Source organism: Kogia breviceps, chromosome X, assembly GCF_026419965.1.
Source record: "Kogia breviceps isolate mKogBre1 chromosome X, mKogBre1 haplotype 1, whole genome shotgun sequence".
In the NCBI taxonomy this organism is placed as follows: Eukaryota; Metazoa; Chordata; class Mammalia; order Artiodactyla; family Physeteridae; genus Kogia; species Kogia breviceps.
In genome coordinates, this window is record NC_081330.1 from 124,262,487 (window position 1) to 124,276,555 (window position 14,069).

General features: G+C 47.8%; 2 protein-coding genes across 11 annotated transcripts in view; one reads left to right on the forward strand and one right to left on the reverse strand.

Annotated features, from left to right (window-relative positions):
* Positions 1–14,069, reverse strand: part of OFD1 (OFD1 centriole and centriolar satellite protein) — a 131,915-nt gene that overhangs the window by 88,359 nt on the left and 29,487 nt on the right. For 2 of the 10 annotated variants that reach the window (XR_010838666.1, XM_067023500.1), the window contains exon 2: positions 10,601–10,849. The exons of 6 other annotated variants lie outside the window; for them this stretch is intronic. The gene's annotated coding sequence lies outside the window, so the exon portion shown is untranslated. Of the gene's footprint in view, positions 1–9,450; positions 9,516–10,600; positions 10,850–11,814; positions 11,982–14,069 lie in introns of those variants that run through there. 2 more of the 10 variants (XR_010838669.1, XM_067023499.1) reach the window with 2 other exon arrangements.
* Positions 9–12,037, forward strand: TRAPPC2 (trafficking protein particle complex subunit 2). Its single transcript, XM_067023513.1, has 5 exons — positions 9–114; positions 7,239–7,350; positions 9,917–10,061; positions 10,497–10,582; positions 11,838–12,037. Exons 2-5 carry the CDS (start codon positions 7,258–7,260, stop codon positions 11,934–11,936), a joined length of 423 nt encoding a protein of 140 aa, XP_066879614.1. The 5' UTR covers positions 9–114; positions 7,239–7,257; the 3' UTR covers positions 11,937–12,037.

Here is a 14,069-nt window from a genome sequence, read left to right on the forward strand (position 1 = left end):
GCGCAACGGCGGAGTCTCGCGAGGGCTGCTTGCAGCGTCCCTTCGGGAGTTTCAGAACGCGGGTCTCGGCCGCGGCAACCGACTGGGCGTTTCCGTTGCCGGTGTCTCGCGCAGGTAGGGAACGGAGCGAGTGGGCGGCTGGCGCTCCGGGACTCTGGGGGATGTCCCCAGCCCCTCGGGATCCGAATGGTGGCCCTGTCTCTCCCCTCTGCCCCGGGGCTGGCTGAGCTCTTCACAACCCACCGGGCCAGTCCACACCGCGATTCAACCTGCAAACGTCCTCCTGCTCGGGGGCTTTGCTTCTTGTACCTTTCACTGGGTCATTTAGCTCACCCCGGGTTTCTTAACCGCGGCATTATTGCCGTTTGGAGCCGGAAAATGCTCCGTTGTGGGGCTGTCCTGTGTACTGCAGGATGTTGAGCAACCATTCCTGATTTCTACCCAATAGATGCCAGTAGCACCTGCTCTCCCCCGCCCCCGGTTCTGAGAACCATGAATGTCTCCGGACATTGTCACGTGTCCTCTGGGAGGCAAAATTACCCCTGGTTGAAAACCAGTGAGCTAAATTTTGAGTACCCATCGTTGTACGTGCTGTGAAGATAGGTGAGCCGGGACCCCCAGATACTTCAAGCTAATTAGAAAGAAAAGGAACCAGCCTCTCGAGAAGCAATAATGAAAACATTACAGAGAATTGACTGAGAACTCAGATGCACTTGTAGACTGGGTAGAGATTTTAGAAAAAGTGGTTGGAGATGGACATGCGTGGGCACATCTCTGAAAAGTGTGACTTCATCAGGGCCTTGTTGGGTTGGATTTGGAGGGTGGGGAAAAAGCATGGGAGGAAGGGGGAACATTCTGAAAGCAATAAAAAAAAAAAAAAAATCAGGACCCTTTCCAGAGCAGTGAGGCATCTGGCCTGACTGCAGAGCCCCATGCTGTGGGTATAAGGTATCTAAGCCCCATGAGGACAAAATTGGGCCAGTGATGGTTTTGTGGACAGCACTGATGAGTACGATGAATTTTCACCCCTGGCGGTGAAAGGCTTAGAGAGTTTAAGAGGCATCAAGAGTGACAGCGCTTCCGTAGGAGGTAGAAAGCGTGTAGGTTGGTGTTGGGAAATACCTGGAGAAGGAGGAATTTGGGTGGGCTTTGAAAGATGGGTGAGGTTTACACATGGAATCAGGGAGAGTATTCCAGGCATGAAGAGACAAATAAATCTGGAGTGGACACAATCGGTTGGGGAGAAAAAAAAAGTATACCAGTCCACGGTAGCCAGGGTAGAGCAATGAGGTTGAGAAAAGCTGTGCAGAGCAACGTGGCAGTACGTTTTTGATACTGGCCCTTGATCCCTGTAGATGAGAAACATTAAGGCTTTTGAGCAGAATCGTGAGATGATGAAAAATGTTCTAAGATGATGTTAATATGTTGCAAGTCCTGTTAAATGATAACGCGTCTGTGCCTGAAGGCCCTCGTACCCCCAACCTTTGGTGCCCAAACTGAATAGATTTAATGTCCCAAGGCCAGCATAACCTCACTTATGGTGAGGTAGAGGAATTGCTTTTAATATTAATAGGAAAAATGTGCTATTAAGAGAACTATCAGCAGTATTCGCCCTGCTCATTGCAGTGGACACGCCCTGTGCCACGCTACGCTAGTCTTCCGGCCCCAGGTCTATGGAACAAGTGAAGCCGCTGCTGTTGGGAGTGCAGGGACGTTTCCAGAAGTTCCTCTATAGAGGCTGTAAAGAGATTTGCTGTAAAAATGGGTGGTTTTGGAACCGGCATCCGTGAGTTGTCTCGGAGGGGCCTTCTAAGCTCATTGGGTTCATCCCTCCACGCTGGCACTACTAGTGGTCTTCCAGCCTCCTCTTAACACACTTCTAGGGATCGGGGGGTGTCACTTCACAAGGCAGCCTGATAGTTCTTTAATTGTTACAAAGTTCTCAATTATATTGACCCAAATGTCTTTCCATGTAACCTCAAAGGAGCAGCCCTAGGCTTGGCCTCTGGAACAGTTTGGAATAAGTCTGTCTAGTTCAGAGCTAGCAAATACTTGGCGCTCCCATAGGCACTGCCCTCTCCCAAACCCGTAGCAGATGTGGGTAACTGATCACAGCAGCCTTTCCCCATGACCACCCTTAGTCTCAGACTTTCTCAGCACCAGTTCCTGGCCTTCACTGCTAGTTGATTAGAATGGGCTCATGGGAAAAAAACCCATTTGCCATCCATAGTCAAATCCCTTCCCATTAGACAGCATCGTATTTAAAGAGTGCACCATAGCCCACTGCCCCCGCAAAAAATGTCTCCTCCCGCCCCCGGTTTACACATCCTCAGTTCCTTCAGTAGCTTTTGTCTTGTTTCCAGAGCATTCCCTAGGCTAGATGCGTCCCTCCTCCCAGCACACACAGTTCAGAGTTAATGATTTTAAAATGTGATTCCCAGAACTGAGCATGTCCCCCAGAGATGGTATTATTAGTGATGAGGACATCATCTTCTCTTAATGCAGCCTAGAATTGCATTCGCTACTTCGGCCACTGTATCAGATTGCCGCCTCCGATTTAGCTGGCAATAAATGAAAACCGGTTCTCATAGATGAGCTGCTCTTACACTAGGTTTCCAGCATCCTATTGCTGTGAGGTTGATTTAAGCCCAAGGATAGCACTTTATTTCAAATCCTTTTACATTCTATCCTGTTCATGTCACCTATTTCTCCTAGCCGTGGAGATCTTTTGAATCCTAACTTTAGCCTTCTAATAAATTAGGTGCCCTTAGCATGTTACCTTTGGGTGCGGTAAACTGGCTTCATCTCAGTTACTGATGCAAACCTTGGACTGGACTAGGTTAAGGTCAACCTCAAAGGCTCCCTAGAGGCCCCATGCCGTCGACTGACACAGAGCACTTTAACATCCAGTCAGCCCTGCGCTGTCCCTCCTTCAGCAGAGGACGAGCACTTCCCGGGCCCCGGCACTGCTGTGGGCTCTGCGGGGACCACAGGCTGTCATCCAGGCTACAGGCCTCCCCCGGGTTGGGTAGGGAACCACAGGACTTCAGAAAGTGACTCACCGTCTCCGTATTTCCCTTCCCCAACAGCGAGCCTAGGCCTGACATAACTTGTTCTCCGGGAACAAGTGAGTCCTAACCCACTCTTTGTGTCTACGGATTCACATTAAATGACTTAGTTTGTCATAAAAGCTCCCAGCGTGGTGTCTGACTGAAGACAGGCATTTAATACCTATTTCTGTTGGAGTTTTCATCTCTTCGGAAGTACTCGGACTGGGAGGCAAGCCTCTTTGTTTCTCAAAGTTGGAAGGACAGTTACTGGCTCTTTTCTGTTCCTGTGGTTTCTCAAACGTCACTGACCAGCAGTTATACCGTCAGTTGTCAGCCCAACTGTTTCTTTAACATACCTGCCTTGGGGTTCACAGCCTGCCCAACCTAACTGCTTCCACACTTGCCGTGTGAGAAGCATTCTTCGAGAAAACGCAAGTTTAGCACACCTGTGTCCCATGTTACTTATGTACCAGGTGCCTCAACTAATTGACCTTTCTCCCTTGCTTTTCCCCGTGGCAGCCTGAAAGTCTTCCACACATTTCAGCTTGTTTGGGGCTTTTGCCCTTCTGATGCTAGCCTCAGGTTTCTGGCCCCATTTTTACGTTCATTACTAGTTAGTGCCCTCCTCCTTACATCCTGTACACGGTCTTTTCAGGGAAATCCAGAGCTCCTCGTTCATTTCTTTAGCTACCTCTCTCACAAGCAGCTCAAGACACTCTAGCCACCACAGACAGCTGCTTTCACCAGTGATGGCAGTCCTGGCTCCCCTCCCTTCAGCCAACAAGGGAGGACTGCCCTTATAAGGGAGGATTTCTTCATTGGTACTTTAACAACTATGGCAACTTCTCACAACCGCGCTGTTCATCACCCAGACACAGCATTCGTCAGTCGGGCCCCTGAGGGCCTCGGCACTGGAACTTTCAGAAGGTTCTCTCCTTGTTGAGGAGAGTTAATCCCCCCAACGCCTCTCTTCCCTGCACTCCCTCTCCTATATTCCAGCAGCATCCGCTGCGCCCGCCCCCCCCCACACTGCCCAAACGACGGCCCCCTCCTCACAGGTCCTTTCGGCAAGGGGGCGGAAGGGCTGTGTTAGCCGTAGGGGATACTTGCTGGAAAAACCCAGCCCCAGCCGCTGTTCTCTTCCATCCTCTCGACCCCCTACTGCTACCACTGGCTTCACCTCGATGCACGCACCGTGGCCCGCCCTCCCCCCGCCCGCTTGCCACAGGGCTCTGAAACCCGCGTCCCATGGAAAATACATTCGGTCTCTATAGAATGCACCTTCGACCTTATTGCTGACACTTCCTGGAGTATTTCTTTTCTTATACCTGCCGGTTTTTTCAGCTTTGACGTGTGTTAGTTTCCTACTGTGCCCATCACACATTACCACCAACTTACTGGCTTAAAACGACACAAATTTATCATCTTACAGTTCTGTAGCATGCACGTCCAACACGGGTCTCACTGGGCTGAAATCCCCTCTGGAGGCTCTCGGGAAGAATCGGTTTCTTTGTCCTTTCCAGCTCCTAGAGGCCGCCCGCATTCCTTGGCGCATGACGCCTTCCTCCATCTTCAAAGCCAGCAACGTTGTATCTCCGTGGCGATCCTTCCATGGCCACGCTTCCAACCCTGACTTTCCTCTGGCGCGGCCCTCTTCCACTTTTAAAGACTCTTATAATTACATTGGGCCCACCTGAGTAGCCCAGGATCCTCGCCCCATCTGAAGATCAGCTGACGAGCAGCCTTAGTTCCATCTGCAGCCTTAACGTAACGCCCTTTGCCATGTATCGAATAGATTAACATTCACGGATTCCCGAGATTAGGATGTGGACATCTTGGTGGGGCTCGGGGGAGCTAGTGTGGCTGCCACCACACGTTCAAAACGGACCTGTTCATTTTCATCCCTCTTCCTTCCCTTTCTTATTTCCGTTCTCAGTGAATAAATAGGTTCATCATCTTGATATTCTGCTTGGTCACCTCAGCCAGGCATTTTGGAAACACGCTCGATTCTGCCCGCAGCTGCCCGGTTTAATCCATTGCCAAGCTCTGTGTGATTGCCTCCATACCTCGAGACCTTGGAGACACTTGAAGGGCCCCTATTTTAGGTGATGGAAAAATTGAGCAGGTGTAGATCATCTCCATCCTCACAGAAAGTTCCCTGTATCAGACAGCACGGAATTCTGGAGCGTGTCTCACCTCTGTTCACCTCCTAGGCAGAGAAGCCCCAAGTATTAAATGACTGTGGACATTCCCTTCCTGAGACAAAATGGTTATGTTCTCCTGCGGCTTCCTCTTCTTCCACTACACCTTTCAGCTTTTCCTTGTCAGAACGGAATCGAGAGCTGCATATCTTCTTCAGCTGTGTGTGAAATCGCACGATTGGCAGCTCTGGTTCTGCGTAGCTGAGCTGTTTGTGATCGACCCTTTTATGCGGTATTTCCTGCAGTTGCCTTTCTGTGTACCCTCACGCTGTTCTTAGGGTGTGCTCGTCTCCCAGACACGGGTGTCCGTATACGGTTGAGTGGGTCTGGGGGCAGGCGGGGAGAAGGGTAATCTTCCTTATACATATATTGTCTCTTGCTGCTTCTAAATGTGTGTAGGGGGAGAAGCATCTTCCGTACACTGTTTTTTATTTCCCCTGCTGCTGCTTAAATGTTTGTGCTGAAGAAAGCGAGCCCTTCCCTTGGCAGACTCCAGCTGTGAGACCTCTTCCGGCAAGGCTGAATGATGTCACTGTTTACTTGGTTAACATTTCAGGCTCCCAACCCTCTTCCCTTCACTTGGGCTTGAGAATCACTGCCAGTTCTCCTAGTTCTGCAGAGCTTTTGTATCACTCCTGCCTGTCTTTGTTGTCCAGTTTTACCGTTTGGGTCTGTTTCTCATCTTTCCCCTTTTTCTGTAAAGGGCCAGATGGTCTCTGTGGCGGCCACCCCACGCCGCCACTGTGGGGCAGGAGCAGCCTTAGATGGCAGCGAGAGGACGGGCCAGGCCAGATTCGGCCCGCGGGCCCTACTGTGCCCACCGCTGCCCCAAATAACCTTTTAAATCTGACTCACTTCATCAGGCCACAGGTCTCCTATCTTCCTTTCCTGCCGGTCACGGCCTTCCAATTCCAGCGTGAAAGGGGCCAGCCGCGCCGTGATTTCCTCTACAAAATGTTGTACTCATCAGGAAAGACACTTCCGAGGTCTTCAGATGTCGTCGCGTGGAAGTCCCAGTGAGGCTCGATGGGCCCTGGGTTCGGACACACCTTACTGTACGCTCCCAGTGAAGCAGATCCCCACCCCATGAGGGGGCCTTCCTAGGCCCCATGTGTCCCATGTGCCTGCGCTCACATCGCTACAGCGAGACGTGAACCTAGCTTGTCTGATTCCAAAGACCTCGTACGAAAAATGCATCCGCCCGTCTGTCCGTCCGTCCATCCAGATTTCGATTGTGCTAAACGCCTCGGAATCACTGATTCCTCCCCCACCCCCCACTCTCTCTGTTTTATTCCTGTAGCAAACCTATTAACCCTCGTTCCAAGACCTCTTAATGACTCAGAATGTCTTCCTTTTGGATTATGACTTCTTCCACCTCTTCTAGAGTACAAAACTGTTCCTCTCTCATAAATGGTGTCTGAAGAGGCATATAACAGGCTCTTTTATGTGCAGAGTTACATTCATAGCATAGACCCTTCAGGTGGGAATACAAGTACTGCACAGTCTGTAGCTGACCACTCTACGAGCTCTCCTTTCTGTAAAGGACACGCACTAGAGTGGTTCTTAGCTTCCTTGGAAGCATCCTTCCTGAAAATTTCTAACGCAAGTCAGTTACTTCCTCATCAGCAGCCAGGTGTTACTGCCAATGCTGACTGATCTAGTCCAAGTTTAAGCCAGCTTACCCTAAATGGTCCACACTTTTGGATCATGAGAATGTTGTTCTTATGATTTCATATTAGAGGTCTTCCAGTTTCCCTATGAAAATGTAGTAGCGGATTCTCCAAGACATATCACAGATAAAGAATTAGTATCATCCAAAAGCCATGTATCTACAGCGGCAAACTGGAAAGCATGCCGAGCTTAGGGCCCACCTCCTCTGCAATTCAGGTTTAAGTTTTAAAAAAAAAAAAAAATGGAGTTCGTCACTTCCTGGTTTTTGGTTTTCAGTATTGAGTACTAAAAATATGTGTTATTTTCATTTAATTAGGAGCTATATATTGAAGACAATGTCTGGAAGCTTCTACTTTGTCATTGTTGGTCACCATGATAATCCGGTTTTTGAAATGGAGTTTTTGCCAGCTGGAAAAGCAGAATCCAAAGTGCGTATGGAACCTTAAACAATCCCATAACAATTGTTCAGTTGTTGTAACGATAATGGTGTGATGTGATTTTAGAACTGCAAGAGATCTGGACAGATGAGGTAACTACGAACCCAGCACAACTAAATGAGGCTTGCTCTGCAGTCCCACAGGTTGATAGAAGCCAGCCAGAAGCATCCTCTGAATTGTTTGTTCATGCTCTAATTCAGCACACACTTAACACGCACTAGCGGATGCCCTAGGTCTCCTCTCCCTGGTCATCAGTTCCCTGTGTCACCCCCTGTGAAGGCAGCTCCTTGAGCACATAGAAACATAGCTCACCTGCACTGGCTCTGCAGGAGGACATGGCGCTGCCCTGAAATGCCAGCAAAGTCCCTTCTGTCCCCGTGAATCACCTTTTTCAGCAGGACATATGTGCTAGATCCACTTACCCTGGGAGGGTTAAAAGAGACCCCAACTTACATGTCCTCCTGCTGCCCGAGATGGTGGCCTTTTTTGGCGACCCCTACATGGCACCCACTGGCCGCATGGTGCCCTCGTGCTCTCCTCTCCAGTGACGCCACCCCACCTTCTTGCTGTCAAGAGTGGTTCCCGAAAAACAAGCTTCAAGAACATGTTGCCGCTGAGAGTAAACAGAGCCACAGAGTCTCGGCTCTGGAGGGGACTCAGCATAGCTGGTCCCTTCCGTCTCCCTGTACAAGTGCATATTCCAAAACAATTGCTGACAGGTTATGCTGTGTCTCCCCACCTCCAAAAATAGGCTTGAATGTCCCTTAAGACAGGGACTGATGTTTGAAATTAGTTGTGATGTGTCATGTCCAGTGTAAGACACTTTTCAACTATTCAGATCTTGCCACTGAGATATGATAGAAATCCAAGGTATTATCCTAGCAGGTGTTGTTGCTACATTATTTTCCCACATTCACATGAGCACACTGCTCGTTAAAACCTGGATGTGCGACATCCCTGCAGCAGTAGTTGCTTTGTGGGGTACACGGCTACTGACAGTTTCTCTCACTCCAGTGGCCTTGTGGTAGGCGAAGCAGCGCATGTAAAAATAGTGTCGCATGACTTGATCTTCTTTCGCCTGCTACCACTCACCTTCGTAAACCATTTCTAGTTTTCTTCTCATGTCTCAAGATTGATCATCAGTGCAAAGGAAAACACCACTGTGAGCCAGACACAACACATCCATTTCTCTGAGGATTAAATTAGCTTCGTCACGGTGCCGTGAGTGAAGTATAAACATGCTTTACCTACGTGAGGGATTCCAGGGCAACTTGGCCTCCCAGTCACGGGAACAGCCTCCTCAGCAAGGAAGCTGTGTTCGTTTCCTAGGGCCCGTGTCACAGAGTACCAGAAACTGCGTGCCTTAGAACAGAAATGTCTTGTCTCACAGCTGGGGAGGCCTGAAGTCTGAGATCAAGCTGTCAGCAGGGCCGTGCCCATCCAGAGGCGCTAGGGAAGGTCTGTTCCAGGCCTTTCTCCCAGCTTCTGGCAGTTCTCGGCTTGTGGCAGCAGAACTGCAGTCCTCTCGTGCCGTTCTCCCTGGGTGCGCGACTGTCTCCAGATTTCCCCCTTTTACAAATACATCAGTCATTGGATTCGGGACCCATTCAACCGTAGCATGACCTCAAGCTAACTAATCACATCTGCAACCACCCTCTTTCCAAATACGGCCGCGTCCTAAGGTCCTGAGGGTTAGGACTGCAACACAGGGATTGGGGGAGGGGGCACAAATTCAACCTGTAACAGAGGGGTTCTTTGAAAAATGCATTTTGAAAGGAAGAATTCCACAGGAGTGAGACTGCATTCCAGGTTGTGAATTCCTTCTGCACATTCTGCTGGGACAGTCCCACCTCCTTCAGTTAGGCCTTTACAGTCCATGAAAAGGGCACACCCGGCTTTGACAGGACCACCTTGCACTGTCGGCACAGGGGACTGAACGCAGCTGGGGCTGAGCCTGGCCGCCTGCCACTCCCAGGTCCCCTGCCACGTGAGCTCCCTCTACCTCAAGACGGCCTGGGCCAGGCTGTTTCCACGGCTCACCGGGTGTCACCGCACACGAAGCCCCGCCTCCTACCCCCAGCGCCAGCCTACCTTGTTTTTTTTTTCCTGTCTTCCTCCTCCAAAAAGAGGCGAGGTTCTTGAAAGCAGGATCTGAGCTGGGGGGAGGGGAGGAATGGGGAGGGGGAGAAAAACAAACAAACAAAAAAAGCAGGATCTACTTTTTTTTTCTTAATGTAGTATCCTTTCCTCACGTGCTTAAATGGTTACAGAACATGGTAACTTCCTTCTTGCGAAATTTTAAAAATATAGTTTCTTGGACACATTTCATTTACTAATTGGCTGTTTCTATTTATTGAGTTTTCGATACCAGATTAGAGAATAGAAAATAATGTGAAAGCACTGAAGACCTCTGTCAGTCTCATGACAGTAATCGAAGGGAAAGCAGCAAGCGTCCCCCCACACCCCAGAAAGCTGTGTCTAGCATTTGCAGAGTGAAGGGTGGCTGTTCGTGGCGCTGTAAGGAAATGTTAACCTGGTGCTACTCGCTGCCACCTAGGACGATCACCGCCACCTGAACCAGTTCATAGCTCACGCGGCTCTCGACCTCGTAGATGAGAACATGTGGCTGTCAAACAACATGTACTTGAAGACGGTGGACAAGTTCAACGAGTGGTTTGTTTCAGCATTCGTCACTGCGGGTCATATCCTTACCTGTTTAGTAAAGAGCTCTAACAAAGGGTTGGGGTAACAGACTAGACCAACGTGGGACCTAGATGCCAGGTTCTGAGTCTGTGGACTGCAAAATATTAGGTAAACATTGCCACTTACGGGGCTTTTTTTTTTAGGGGGAAAAAACACTCACCTTTTGTTTAACAGAAAGTTTTAACACCAAGCCTCGTATATAAAGTTAAGGTTCATCTGAACCATATCAGTGGGGATTTTATTTTGTAGTTATTTTCTAACTTAAAAAGATTATGTTCTCTTCAAGATAAAACTAACCTAACTTTGAACCCAGTTTACGGATTCACCTTTTCCATCGCAAAATACACTGCATGTGACTCATTTGAAGAATAGTGTATCGACTGATCGCTTTTCAGTTTTCATTTCTAAAGAAGATTATACCTTAATTATTTCACATATGAGATTTATTATGCTGCATGACATCAGGCAAGAAGACGGGATAAAGAACTTCTTTACTGATGTCTATGATTTATATATAAAGGTATGGTATGTTCTGTACCTTGTAAAATCTGGTTATAAAAGAGATTCCAACTTTGGCAGGACACTGGCCTGTTGAGGCAGCCCCCTTAGACTGCACAGCTCTCCTCTCAGCAGAGCTCTCCTCCAGCAGGACCGTTCCGGCAGCTCCCTCACCAGGCAGGTCTCTACCACCAGCTTCACACGTATGCAGGACAACAACTCGTAGTTATTTTTAAATCGGTTTCATTCTCCCCCTTTTGGTGCATGTAGTTGATTTTATGAGGGAACCCTAAAGTGAGAGACAGAAGCAGTCTGTATAAGGCAAGTTGCTTCATAATTTTAATGTCAAATGTTTTCCATCTCTACTTAATAAGTTAGTTACAGTGCAGTGAATGTAGATCATGAACAGGAAGTGATTCATGTATTATCAAAGTCACTCAAGGAGAAAGGGGCCACGCGCGTTTCTTGATACTCATTTGGAAAAAATAAAATAGTAATAAGGTACGAGTGGTTAAACTGCAGTACTGACAGTATATTCTTAGTAATTTAAACATTCTCTATTTGGACAAGATTTTTTGCATATCAGCACAGTTAACAATCAGTATTCCTAGTCAGAAGTAGCAAATAAGAATATTTAGCCCTCTTATAAAGGTGGACAGCATCAAGTGATTAAGGTGTAAAAGCTGGTAACTCCTTACCTCATTTGTGATTCCACCCAGTGTACTAATTTTCCCTCACACACATTATGATACACTCATTACAGTATCTGAGAAACTGATCACTCACTTTGTGTTAAAGGAGAGTATTAAAAACCTGATTGTGAAAAACTACCACACAAGAGTAACTTTTAAAAGCAGTGTGGTATAACTTTCCCTCCACTCGGAGCGTATCAGAGTTTTAGTGTGTTTTATATAGCCAAAGGGCCCACCAGATGAATCCACAGCTTGATAATGAACGTTGAGTGTAGCTGTATTTCACACACACGGCGGATCCCGGGAGTTGGTTTTGCTCACACAGGCAGCACTTACCTTACGTGCCACCATGGGTTTTGCCTCAGGTACTTCCCTTAAACACCAGGACAGAAATTTCCTTAAGGGGCTGTTAATATTTAACAGTGGAACATCTTCATTAAAACTTAAAAATGTGGTCTTCAGACTTTTGCTTTGAATGTGTTTAATGACTTAATTTAAAACTTTAAAAGATTTTCCCTTTAGAGACTTAACGATGTCAGCCTTTTTACTCTGACAAGCTCACCTTAATACTTTCTTCTCTTCTAGTTTGCAATGAATCCATTTTATGAACCCAATTCTCCTATTCGATCAAGCGCATTTGACAGAAAAGTTCAGTTTCTTGGGAAGAAACACCTTTTGAGCTGAATACAAAAAATTCGGAAGTAAACAGTGTCACTACAATAGGGTGGGGTGTACGCAGGAACGTGTACATTGTAAGTAACGTGATTAAACAGCATGGAAAAGTTTTAGCTGTAGTCTCAGTTTCTCTAAAACTAATGAAATTGCTTTTATATTTAAAAATAGTATATTCAGTTATGATTATCAACAGATTGATATTTGCTTGTGAAGTGTTATTTATGAAGAGCTCTTTATCAGTAAGCTTGAAATATTTTCATTTTAAAAATTGAGAATAAGCTTTTACTCTCCTCATTCAGATAGCTTGATCTTGTTGTAACAATGCAGAACCAAATGTCATCGTCAAGATTTGATAGGCAGATTTAAACCCCAAAGCTTCTGCAGTAGGGAATGAAGTTGATAGCGCATACACGGGTTTATCTATACATCTAGAGACGTTATGAAAACGTATAGATAGTATACATAGAAGTAGTATAGGTACACTAAGAAGCCAAGAAGCCAGAGCAGACAGCTTTGCAGTGCCACATGCCACAGGCCTGCCCCTGTCGGAGACTGGGAACAGCGATCCTGCTGTAATCCTAGAATCCTGGATCCATGTTGGTAAAGTGGGAGGCTAGGACCAATGTGACAGGTTATGTTCTTATGTTTCCTTTCCCTCAGACAGTAAACTAAAGATTAAGTAAACCCGTTGAAAGCTGTACTAGTACAAAGTTGTAAGGCAGTTTTAGAATTGTAAACAAAGAAAAGCTTGCATCGCATTAACACTCGCGCTCTTGGCCATCTTGGCCATTTAGGCTGTATACCGGAGGGGGCAGGAGGTAGCCTCTTTTTTGTACTGTAACATCGTGGGATCTTACAGTAAACCAATAAATGTCCATTGAAAAGCAAGTGATATAACCACGTATTTTCTGTGCTGATTGTGAGCACTTGAAGAATTTTGTTCTATTCTGAATAATCTGAGCGAGTAATTCTAAGTTTGGTCTTGTATCTTAGTGTGAAGTTGCTAGTATAATATTTTACCATATTTATTTGATTTCCTAAATAAAGATGTTCGTCCAAGATTGTGGAAGTTTAATATCGATTCTTTTTATTCTTTTTGGGGGGGCCACCCTGCGCGGCTTGCGGGATCTTAGTTCCCCGACCAGGGATCAAACACGGGCCCGGGCAGTGAAAGCGCCGAGCCCTAACCACTGGACCGCCAGGGGATTCCCAATATTGAATTTTTTAAGTGCTGCTCACCCCACCCACCACTACTACCACCATTTTAGTCCTATTTCCCCTAATGAAAGTCTGCATGTTAACATACATCGCAACTCATCTTACAGGATTCAAATCGCCTCAAACTTAGGTGCCAGAGCTCTGAGAGCAGAAAAAAGATACTCAGCTAGAAATCCAGGAGTAACGTCCGCCACGCTCACTGGAGAGACCCCCACACGTTCTTATTGTGTACAGTGTGCCCTGCCCTCAGTGAGCGTGTAGAGCAGAGGGCGGCAATGCTCCGGGGGGGGGGGGGGGGAGCAGCGGCGCGGTGCTTCAGCGGGAGGCTGCAGGGTGGACACGGTCTGCACCCCAGCTCAGCCACACAACAGCCTTGTCACCAGGCTTGTGCCGGTGAGACGGGACGAATAACACAGGCCCCGCGGGAGTAGATCACTGTAGTTAAGTGTCGGATTTCACGTATGACTGCCCGACTGCCGCCGAGCGTAGGAGTGGGTAGGACCTCAAAGGTGGGCCATGCTGGGAAAGCCTGTGGGCACATGGACAGGACAACTGCGAGGATGGAACCAGGGCCGGTACAAGGGGAAAAGCAGGCGCTGACCATTAAGAAAGCAAAAGAAACAAACAAACCAAAAAAACGGCAGAAGAGCCGGCAAAACTCAGATCTGGTAGTAGGTGACCGTCACTTAAAGCTGTGGAACACAAGACCAATTGGGGGACATGAGGAGCACCGGCATCGGGCTCCACTGAGCACACGCAAGTGAGCGTTACAGCTGTAATCTGCGTTAGCACTCCCGAAGCGATCCAAACAGAATGCACAAATCGGCTTCGGTCCTCTTTCATTGCCTAGGATGCTTCGGTGGCGCCCACATTCTCCACGTACGTAGAGACCTTTGGTCTCTCCTCCACCCTGCTACGCGCGTG

Coding starts and splice junctions, on each gene's coding strand:
- TRAPPC2 (XM_067023513.1), top strand. CDS start 7,258: ATGTCTGGAAGCTTCTACTTTGTCATTGTTGGTCACCATGATAATCCG. Junction 7,351..9,916: donor CTGGAAAAGCAGAATCCAAA/GTGCGTATGGAA, acceptor GCTGCCACCTAG/GACGATCACCGCCACCTGAA. Junction 10,583..11,837: donor TCTATGATTTATATATAAAG/GTATGGTATGTT, acceptor CTTCTCTTCTAG/TTTGCAATGAATCCATTTTA.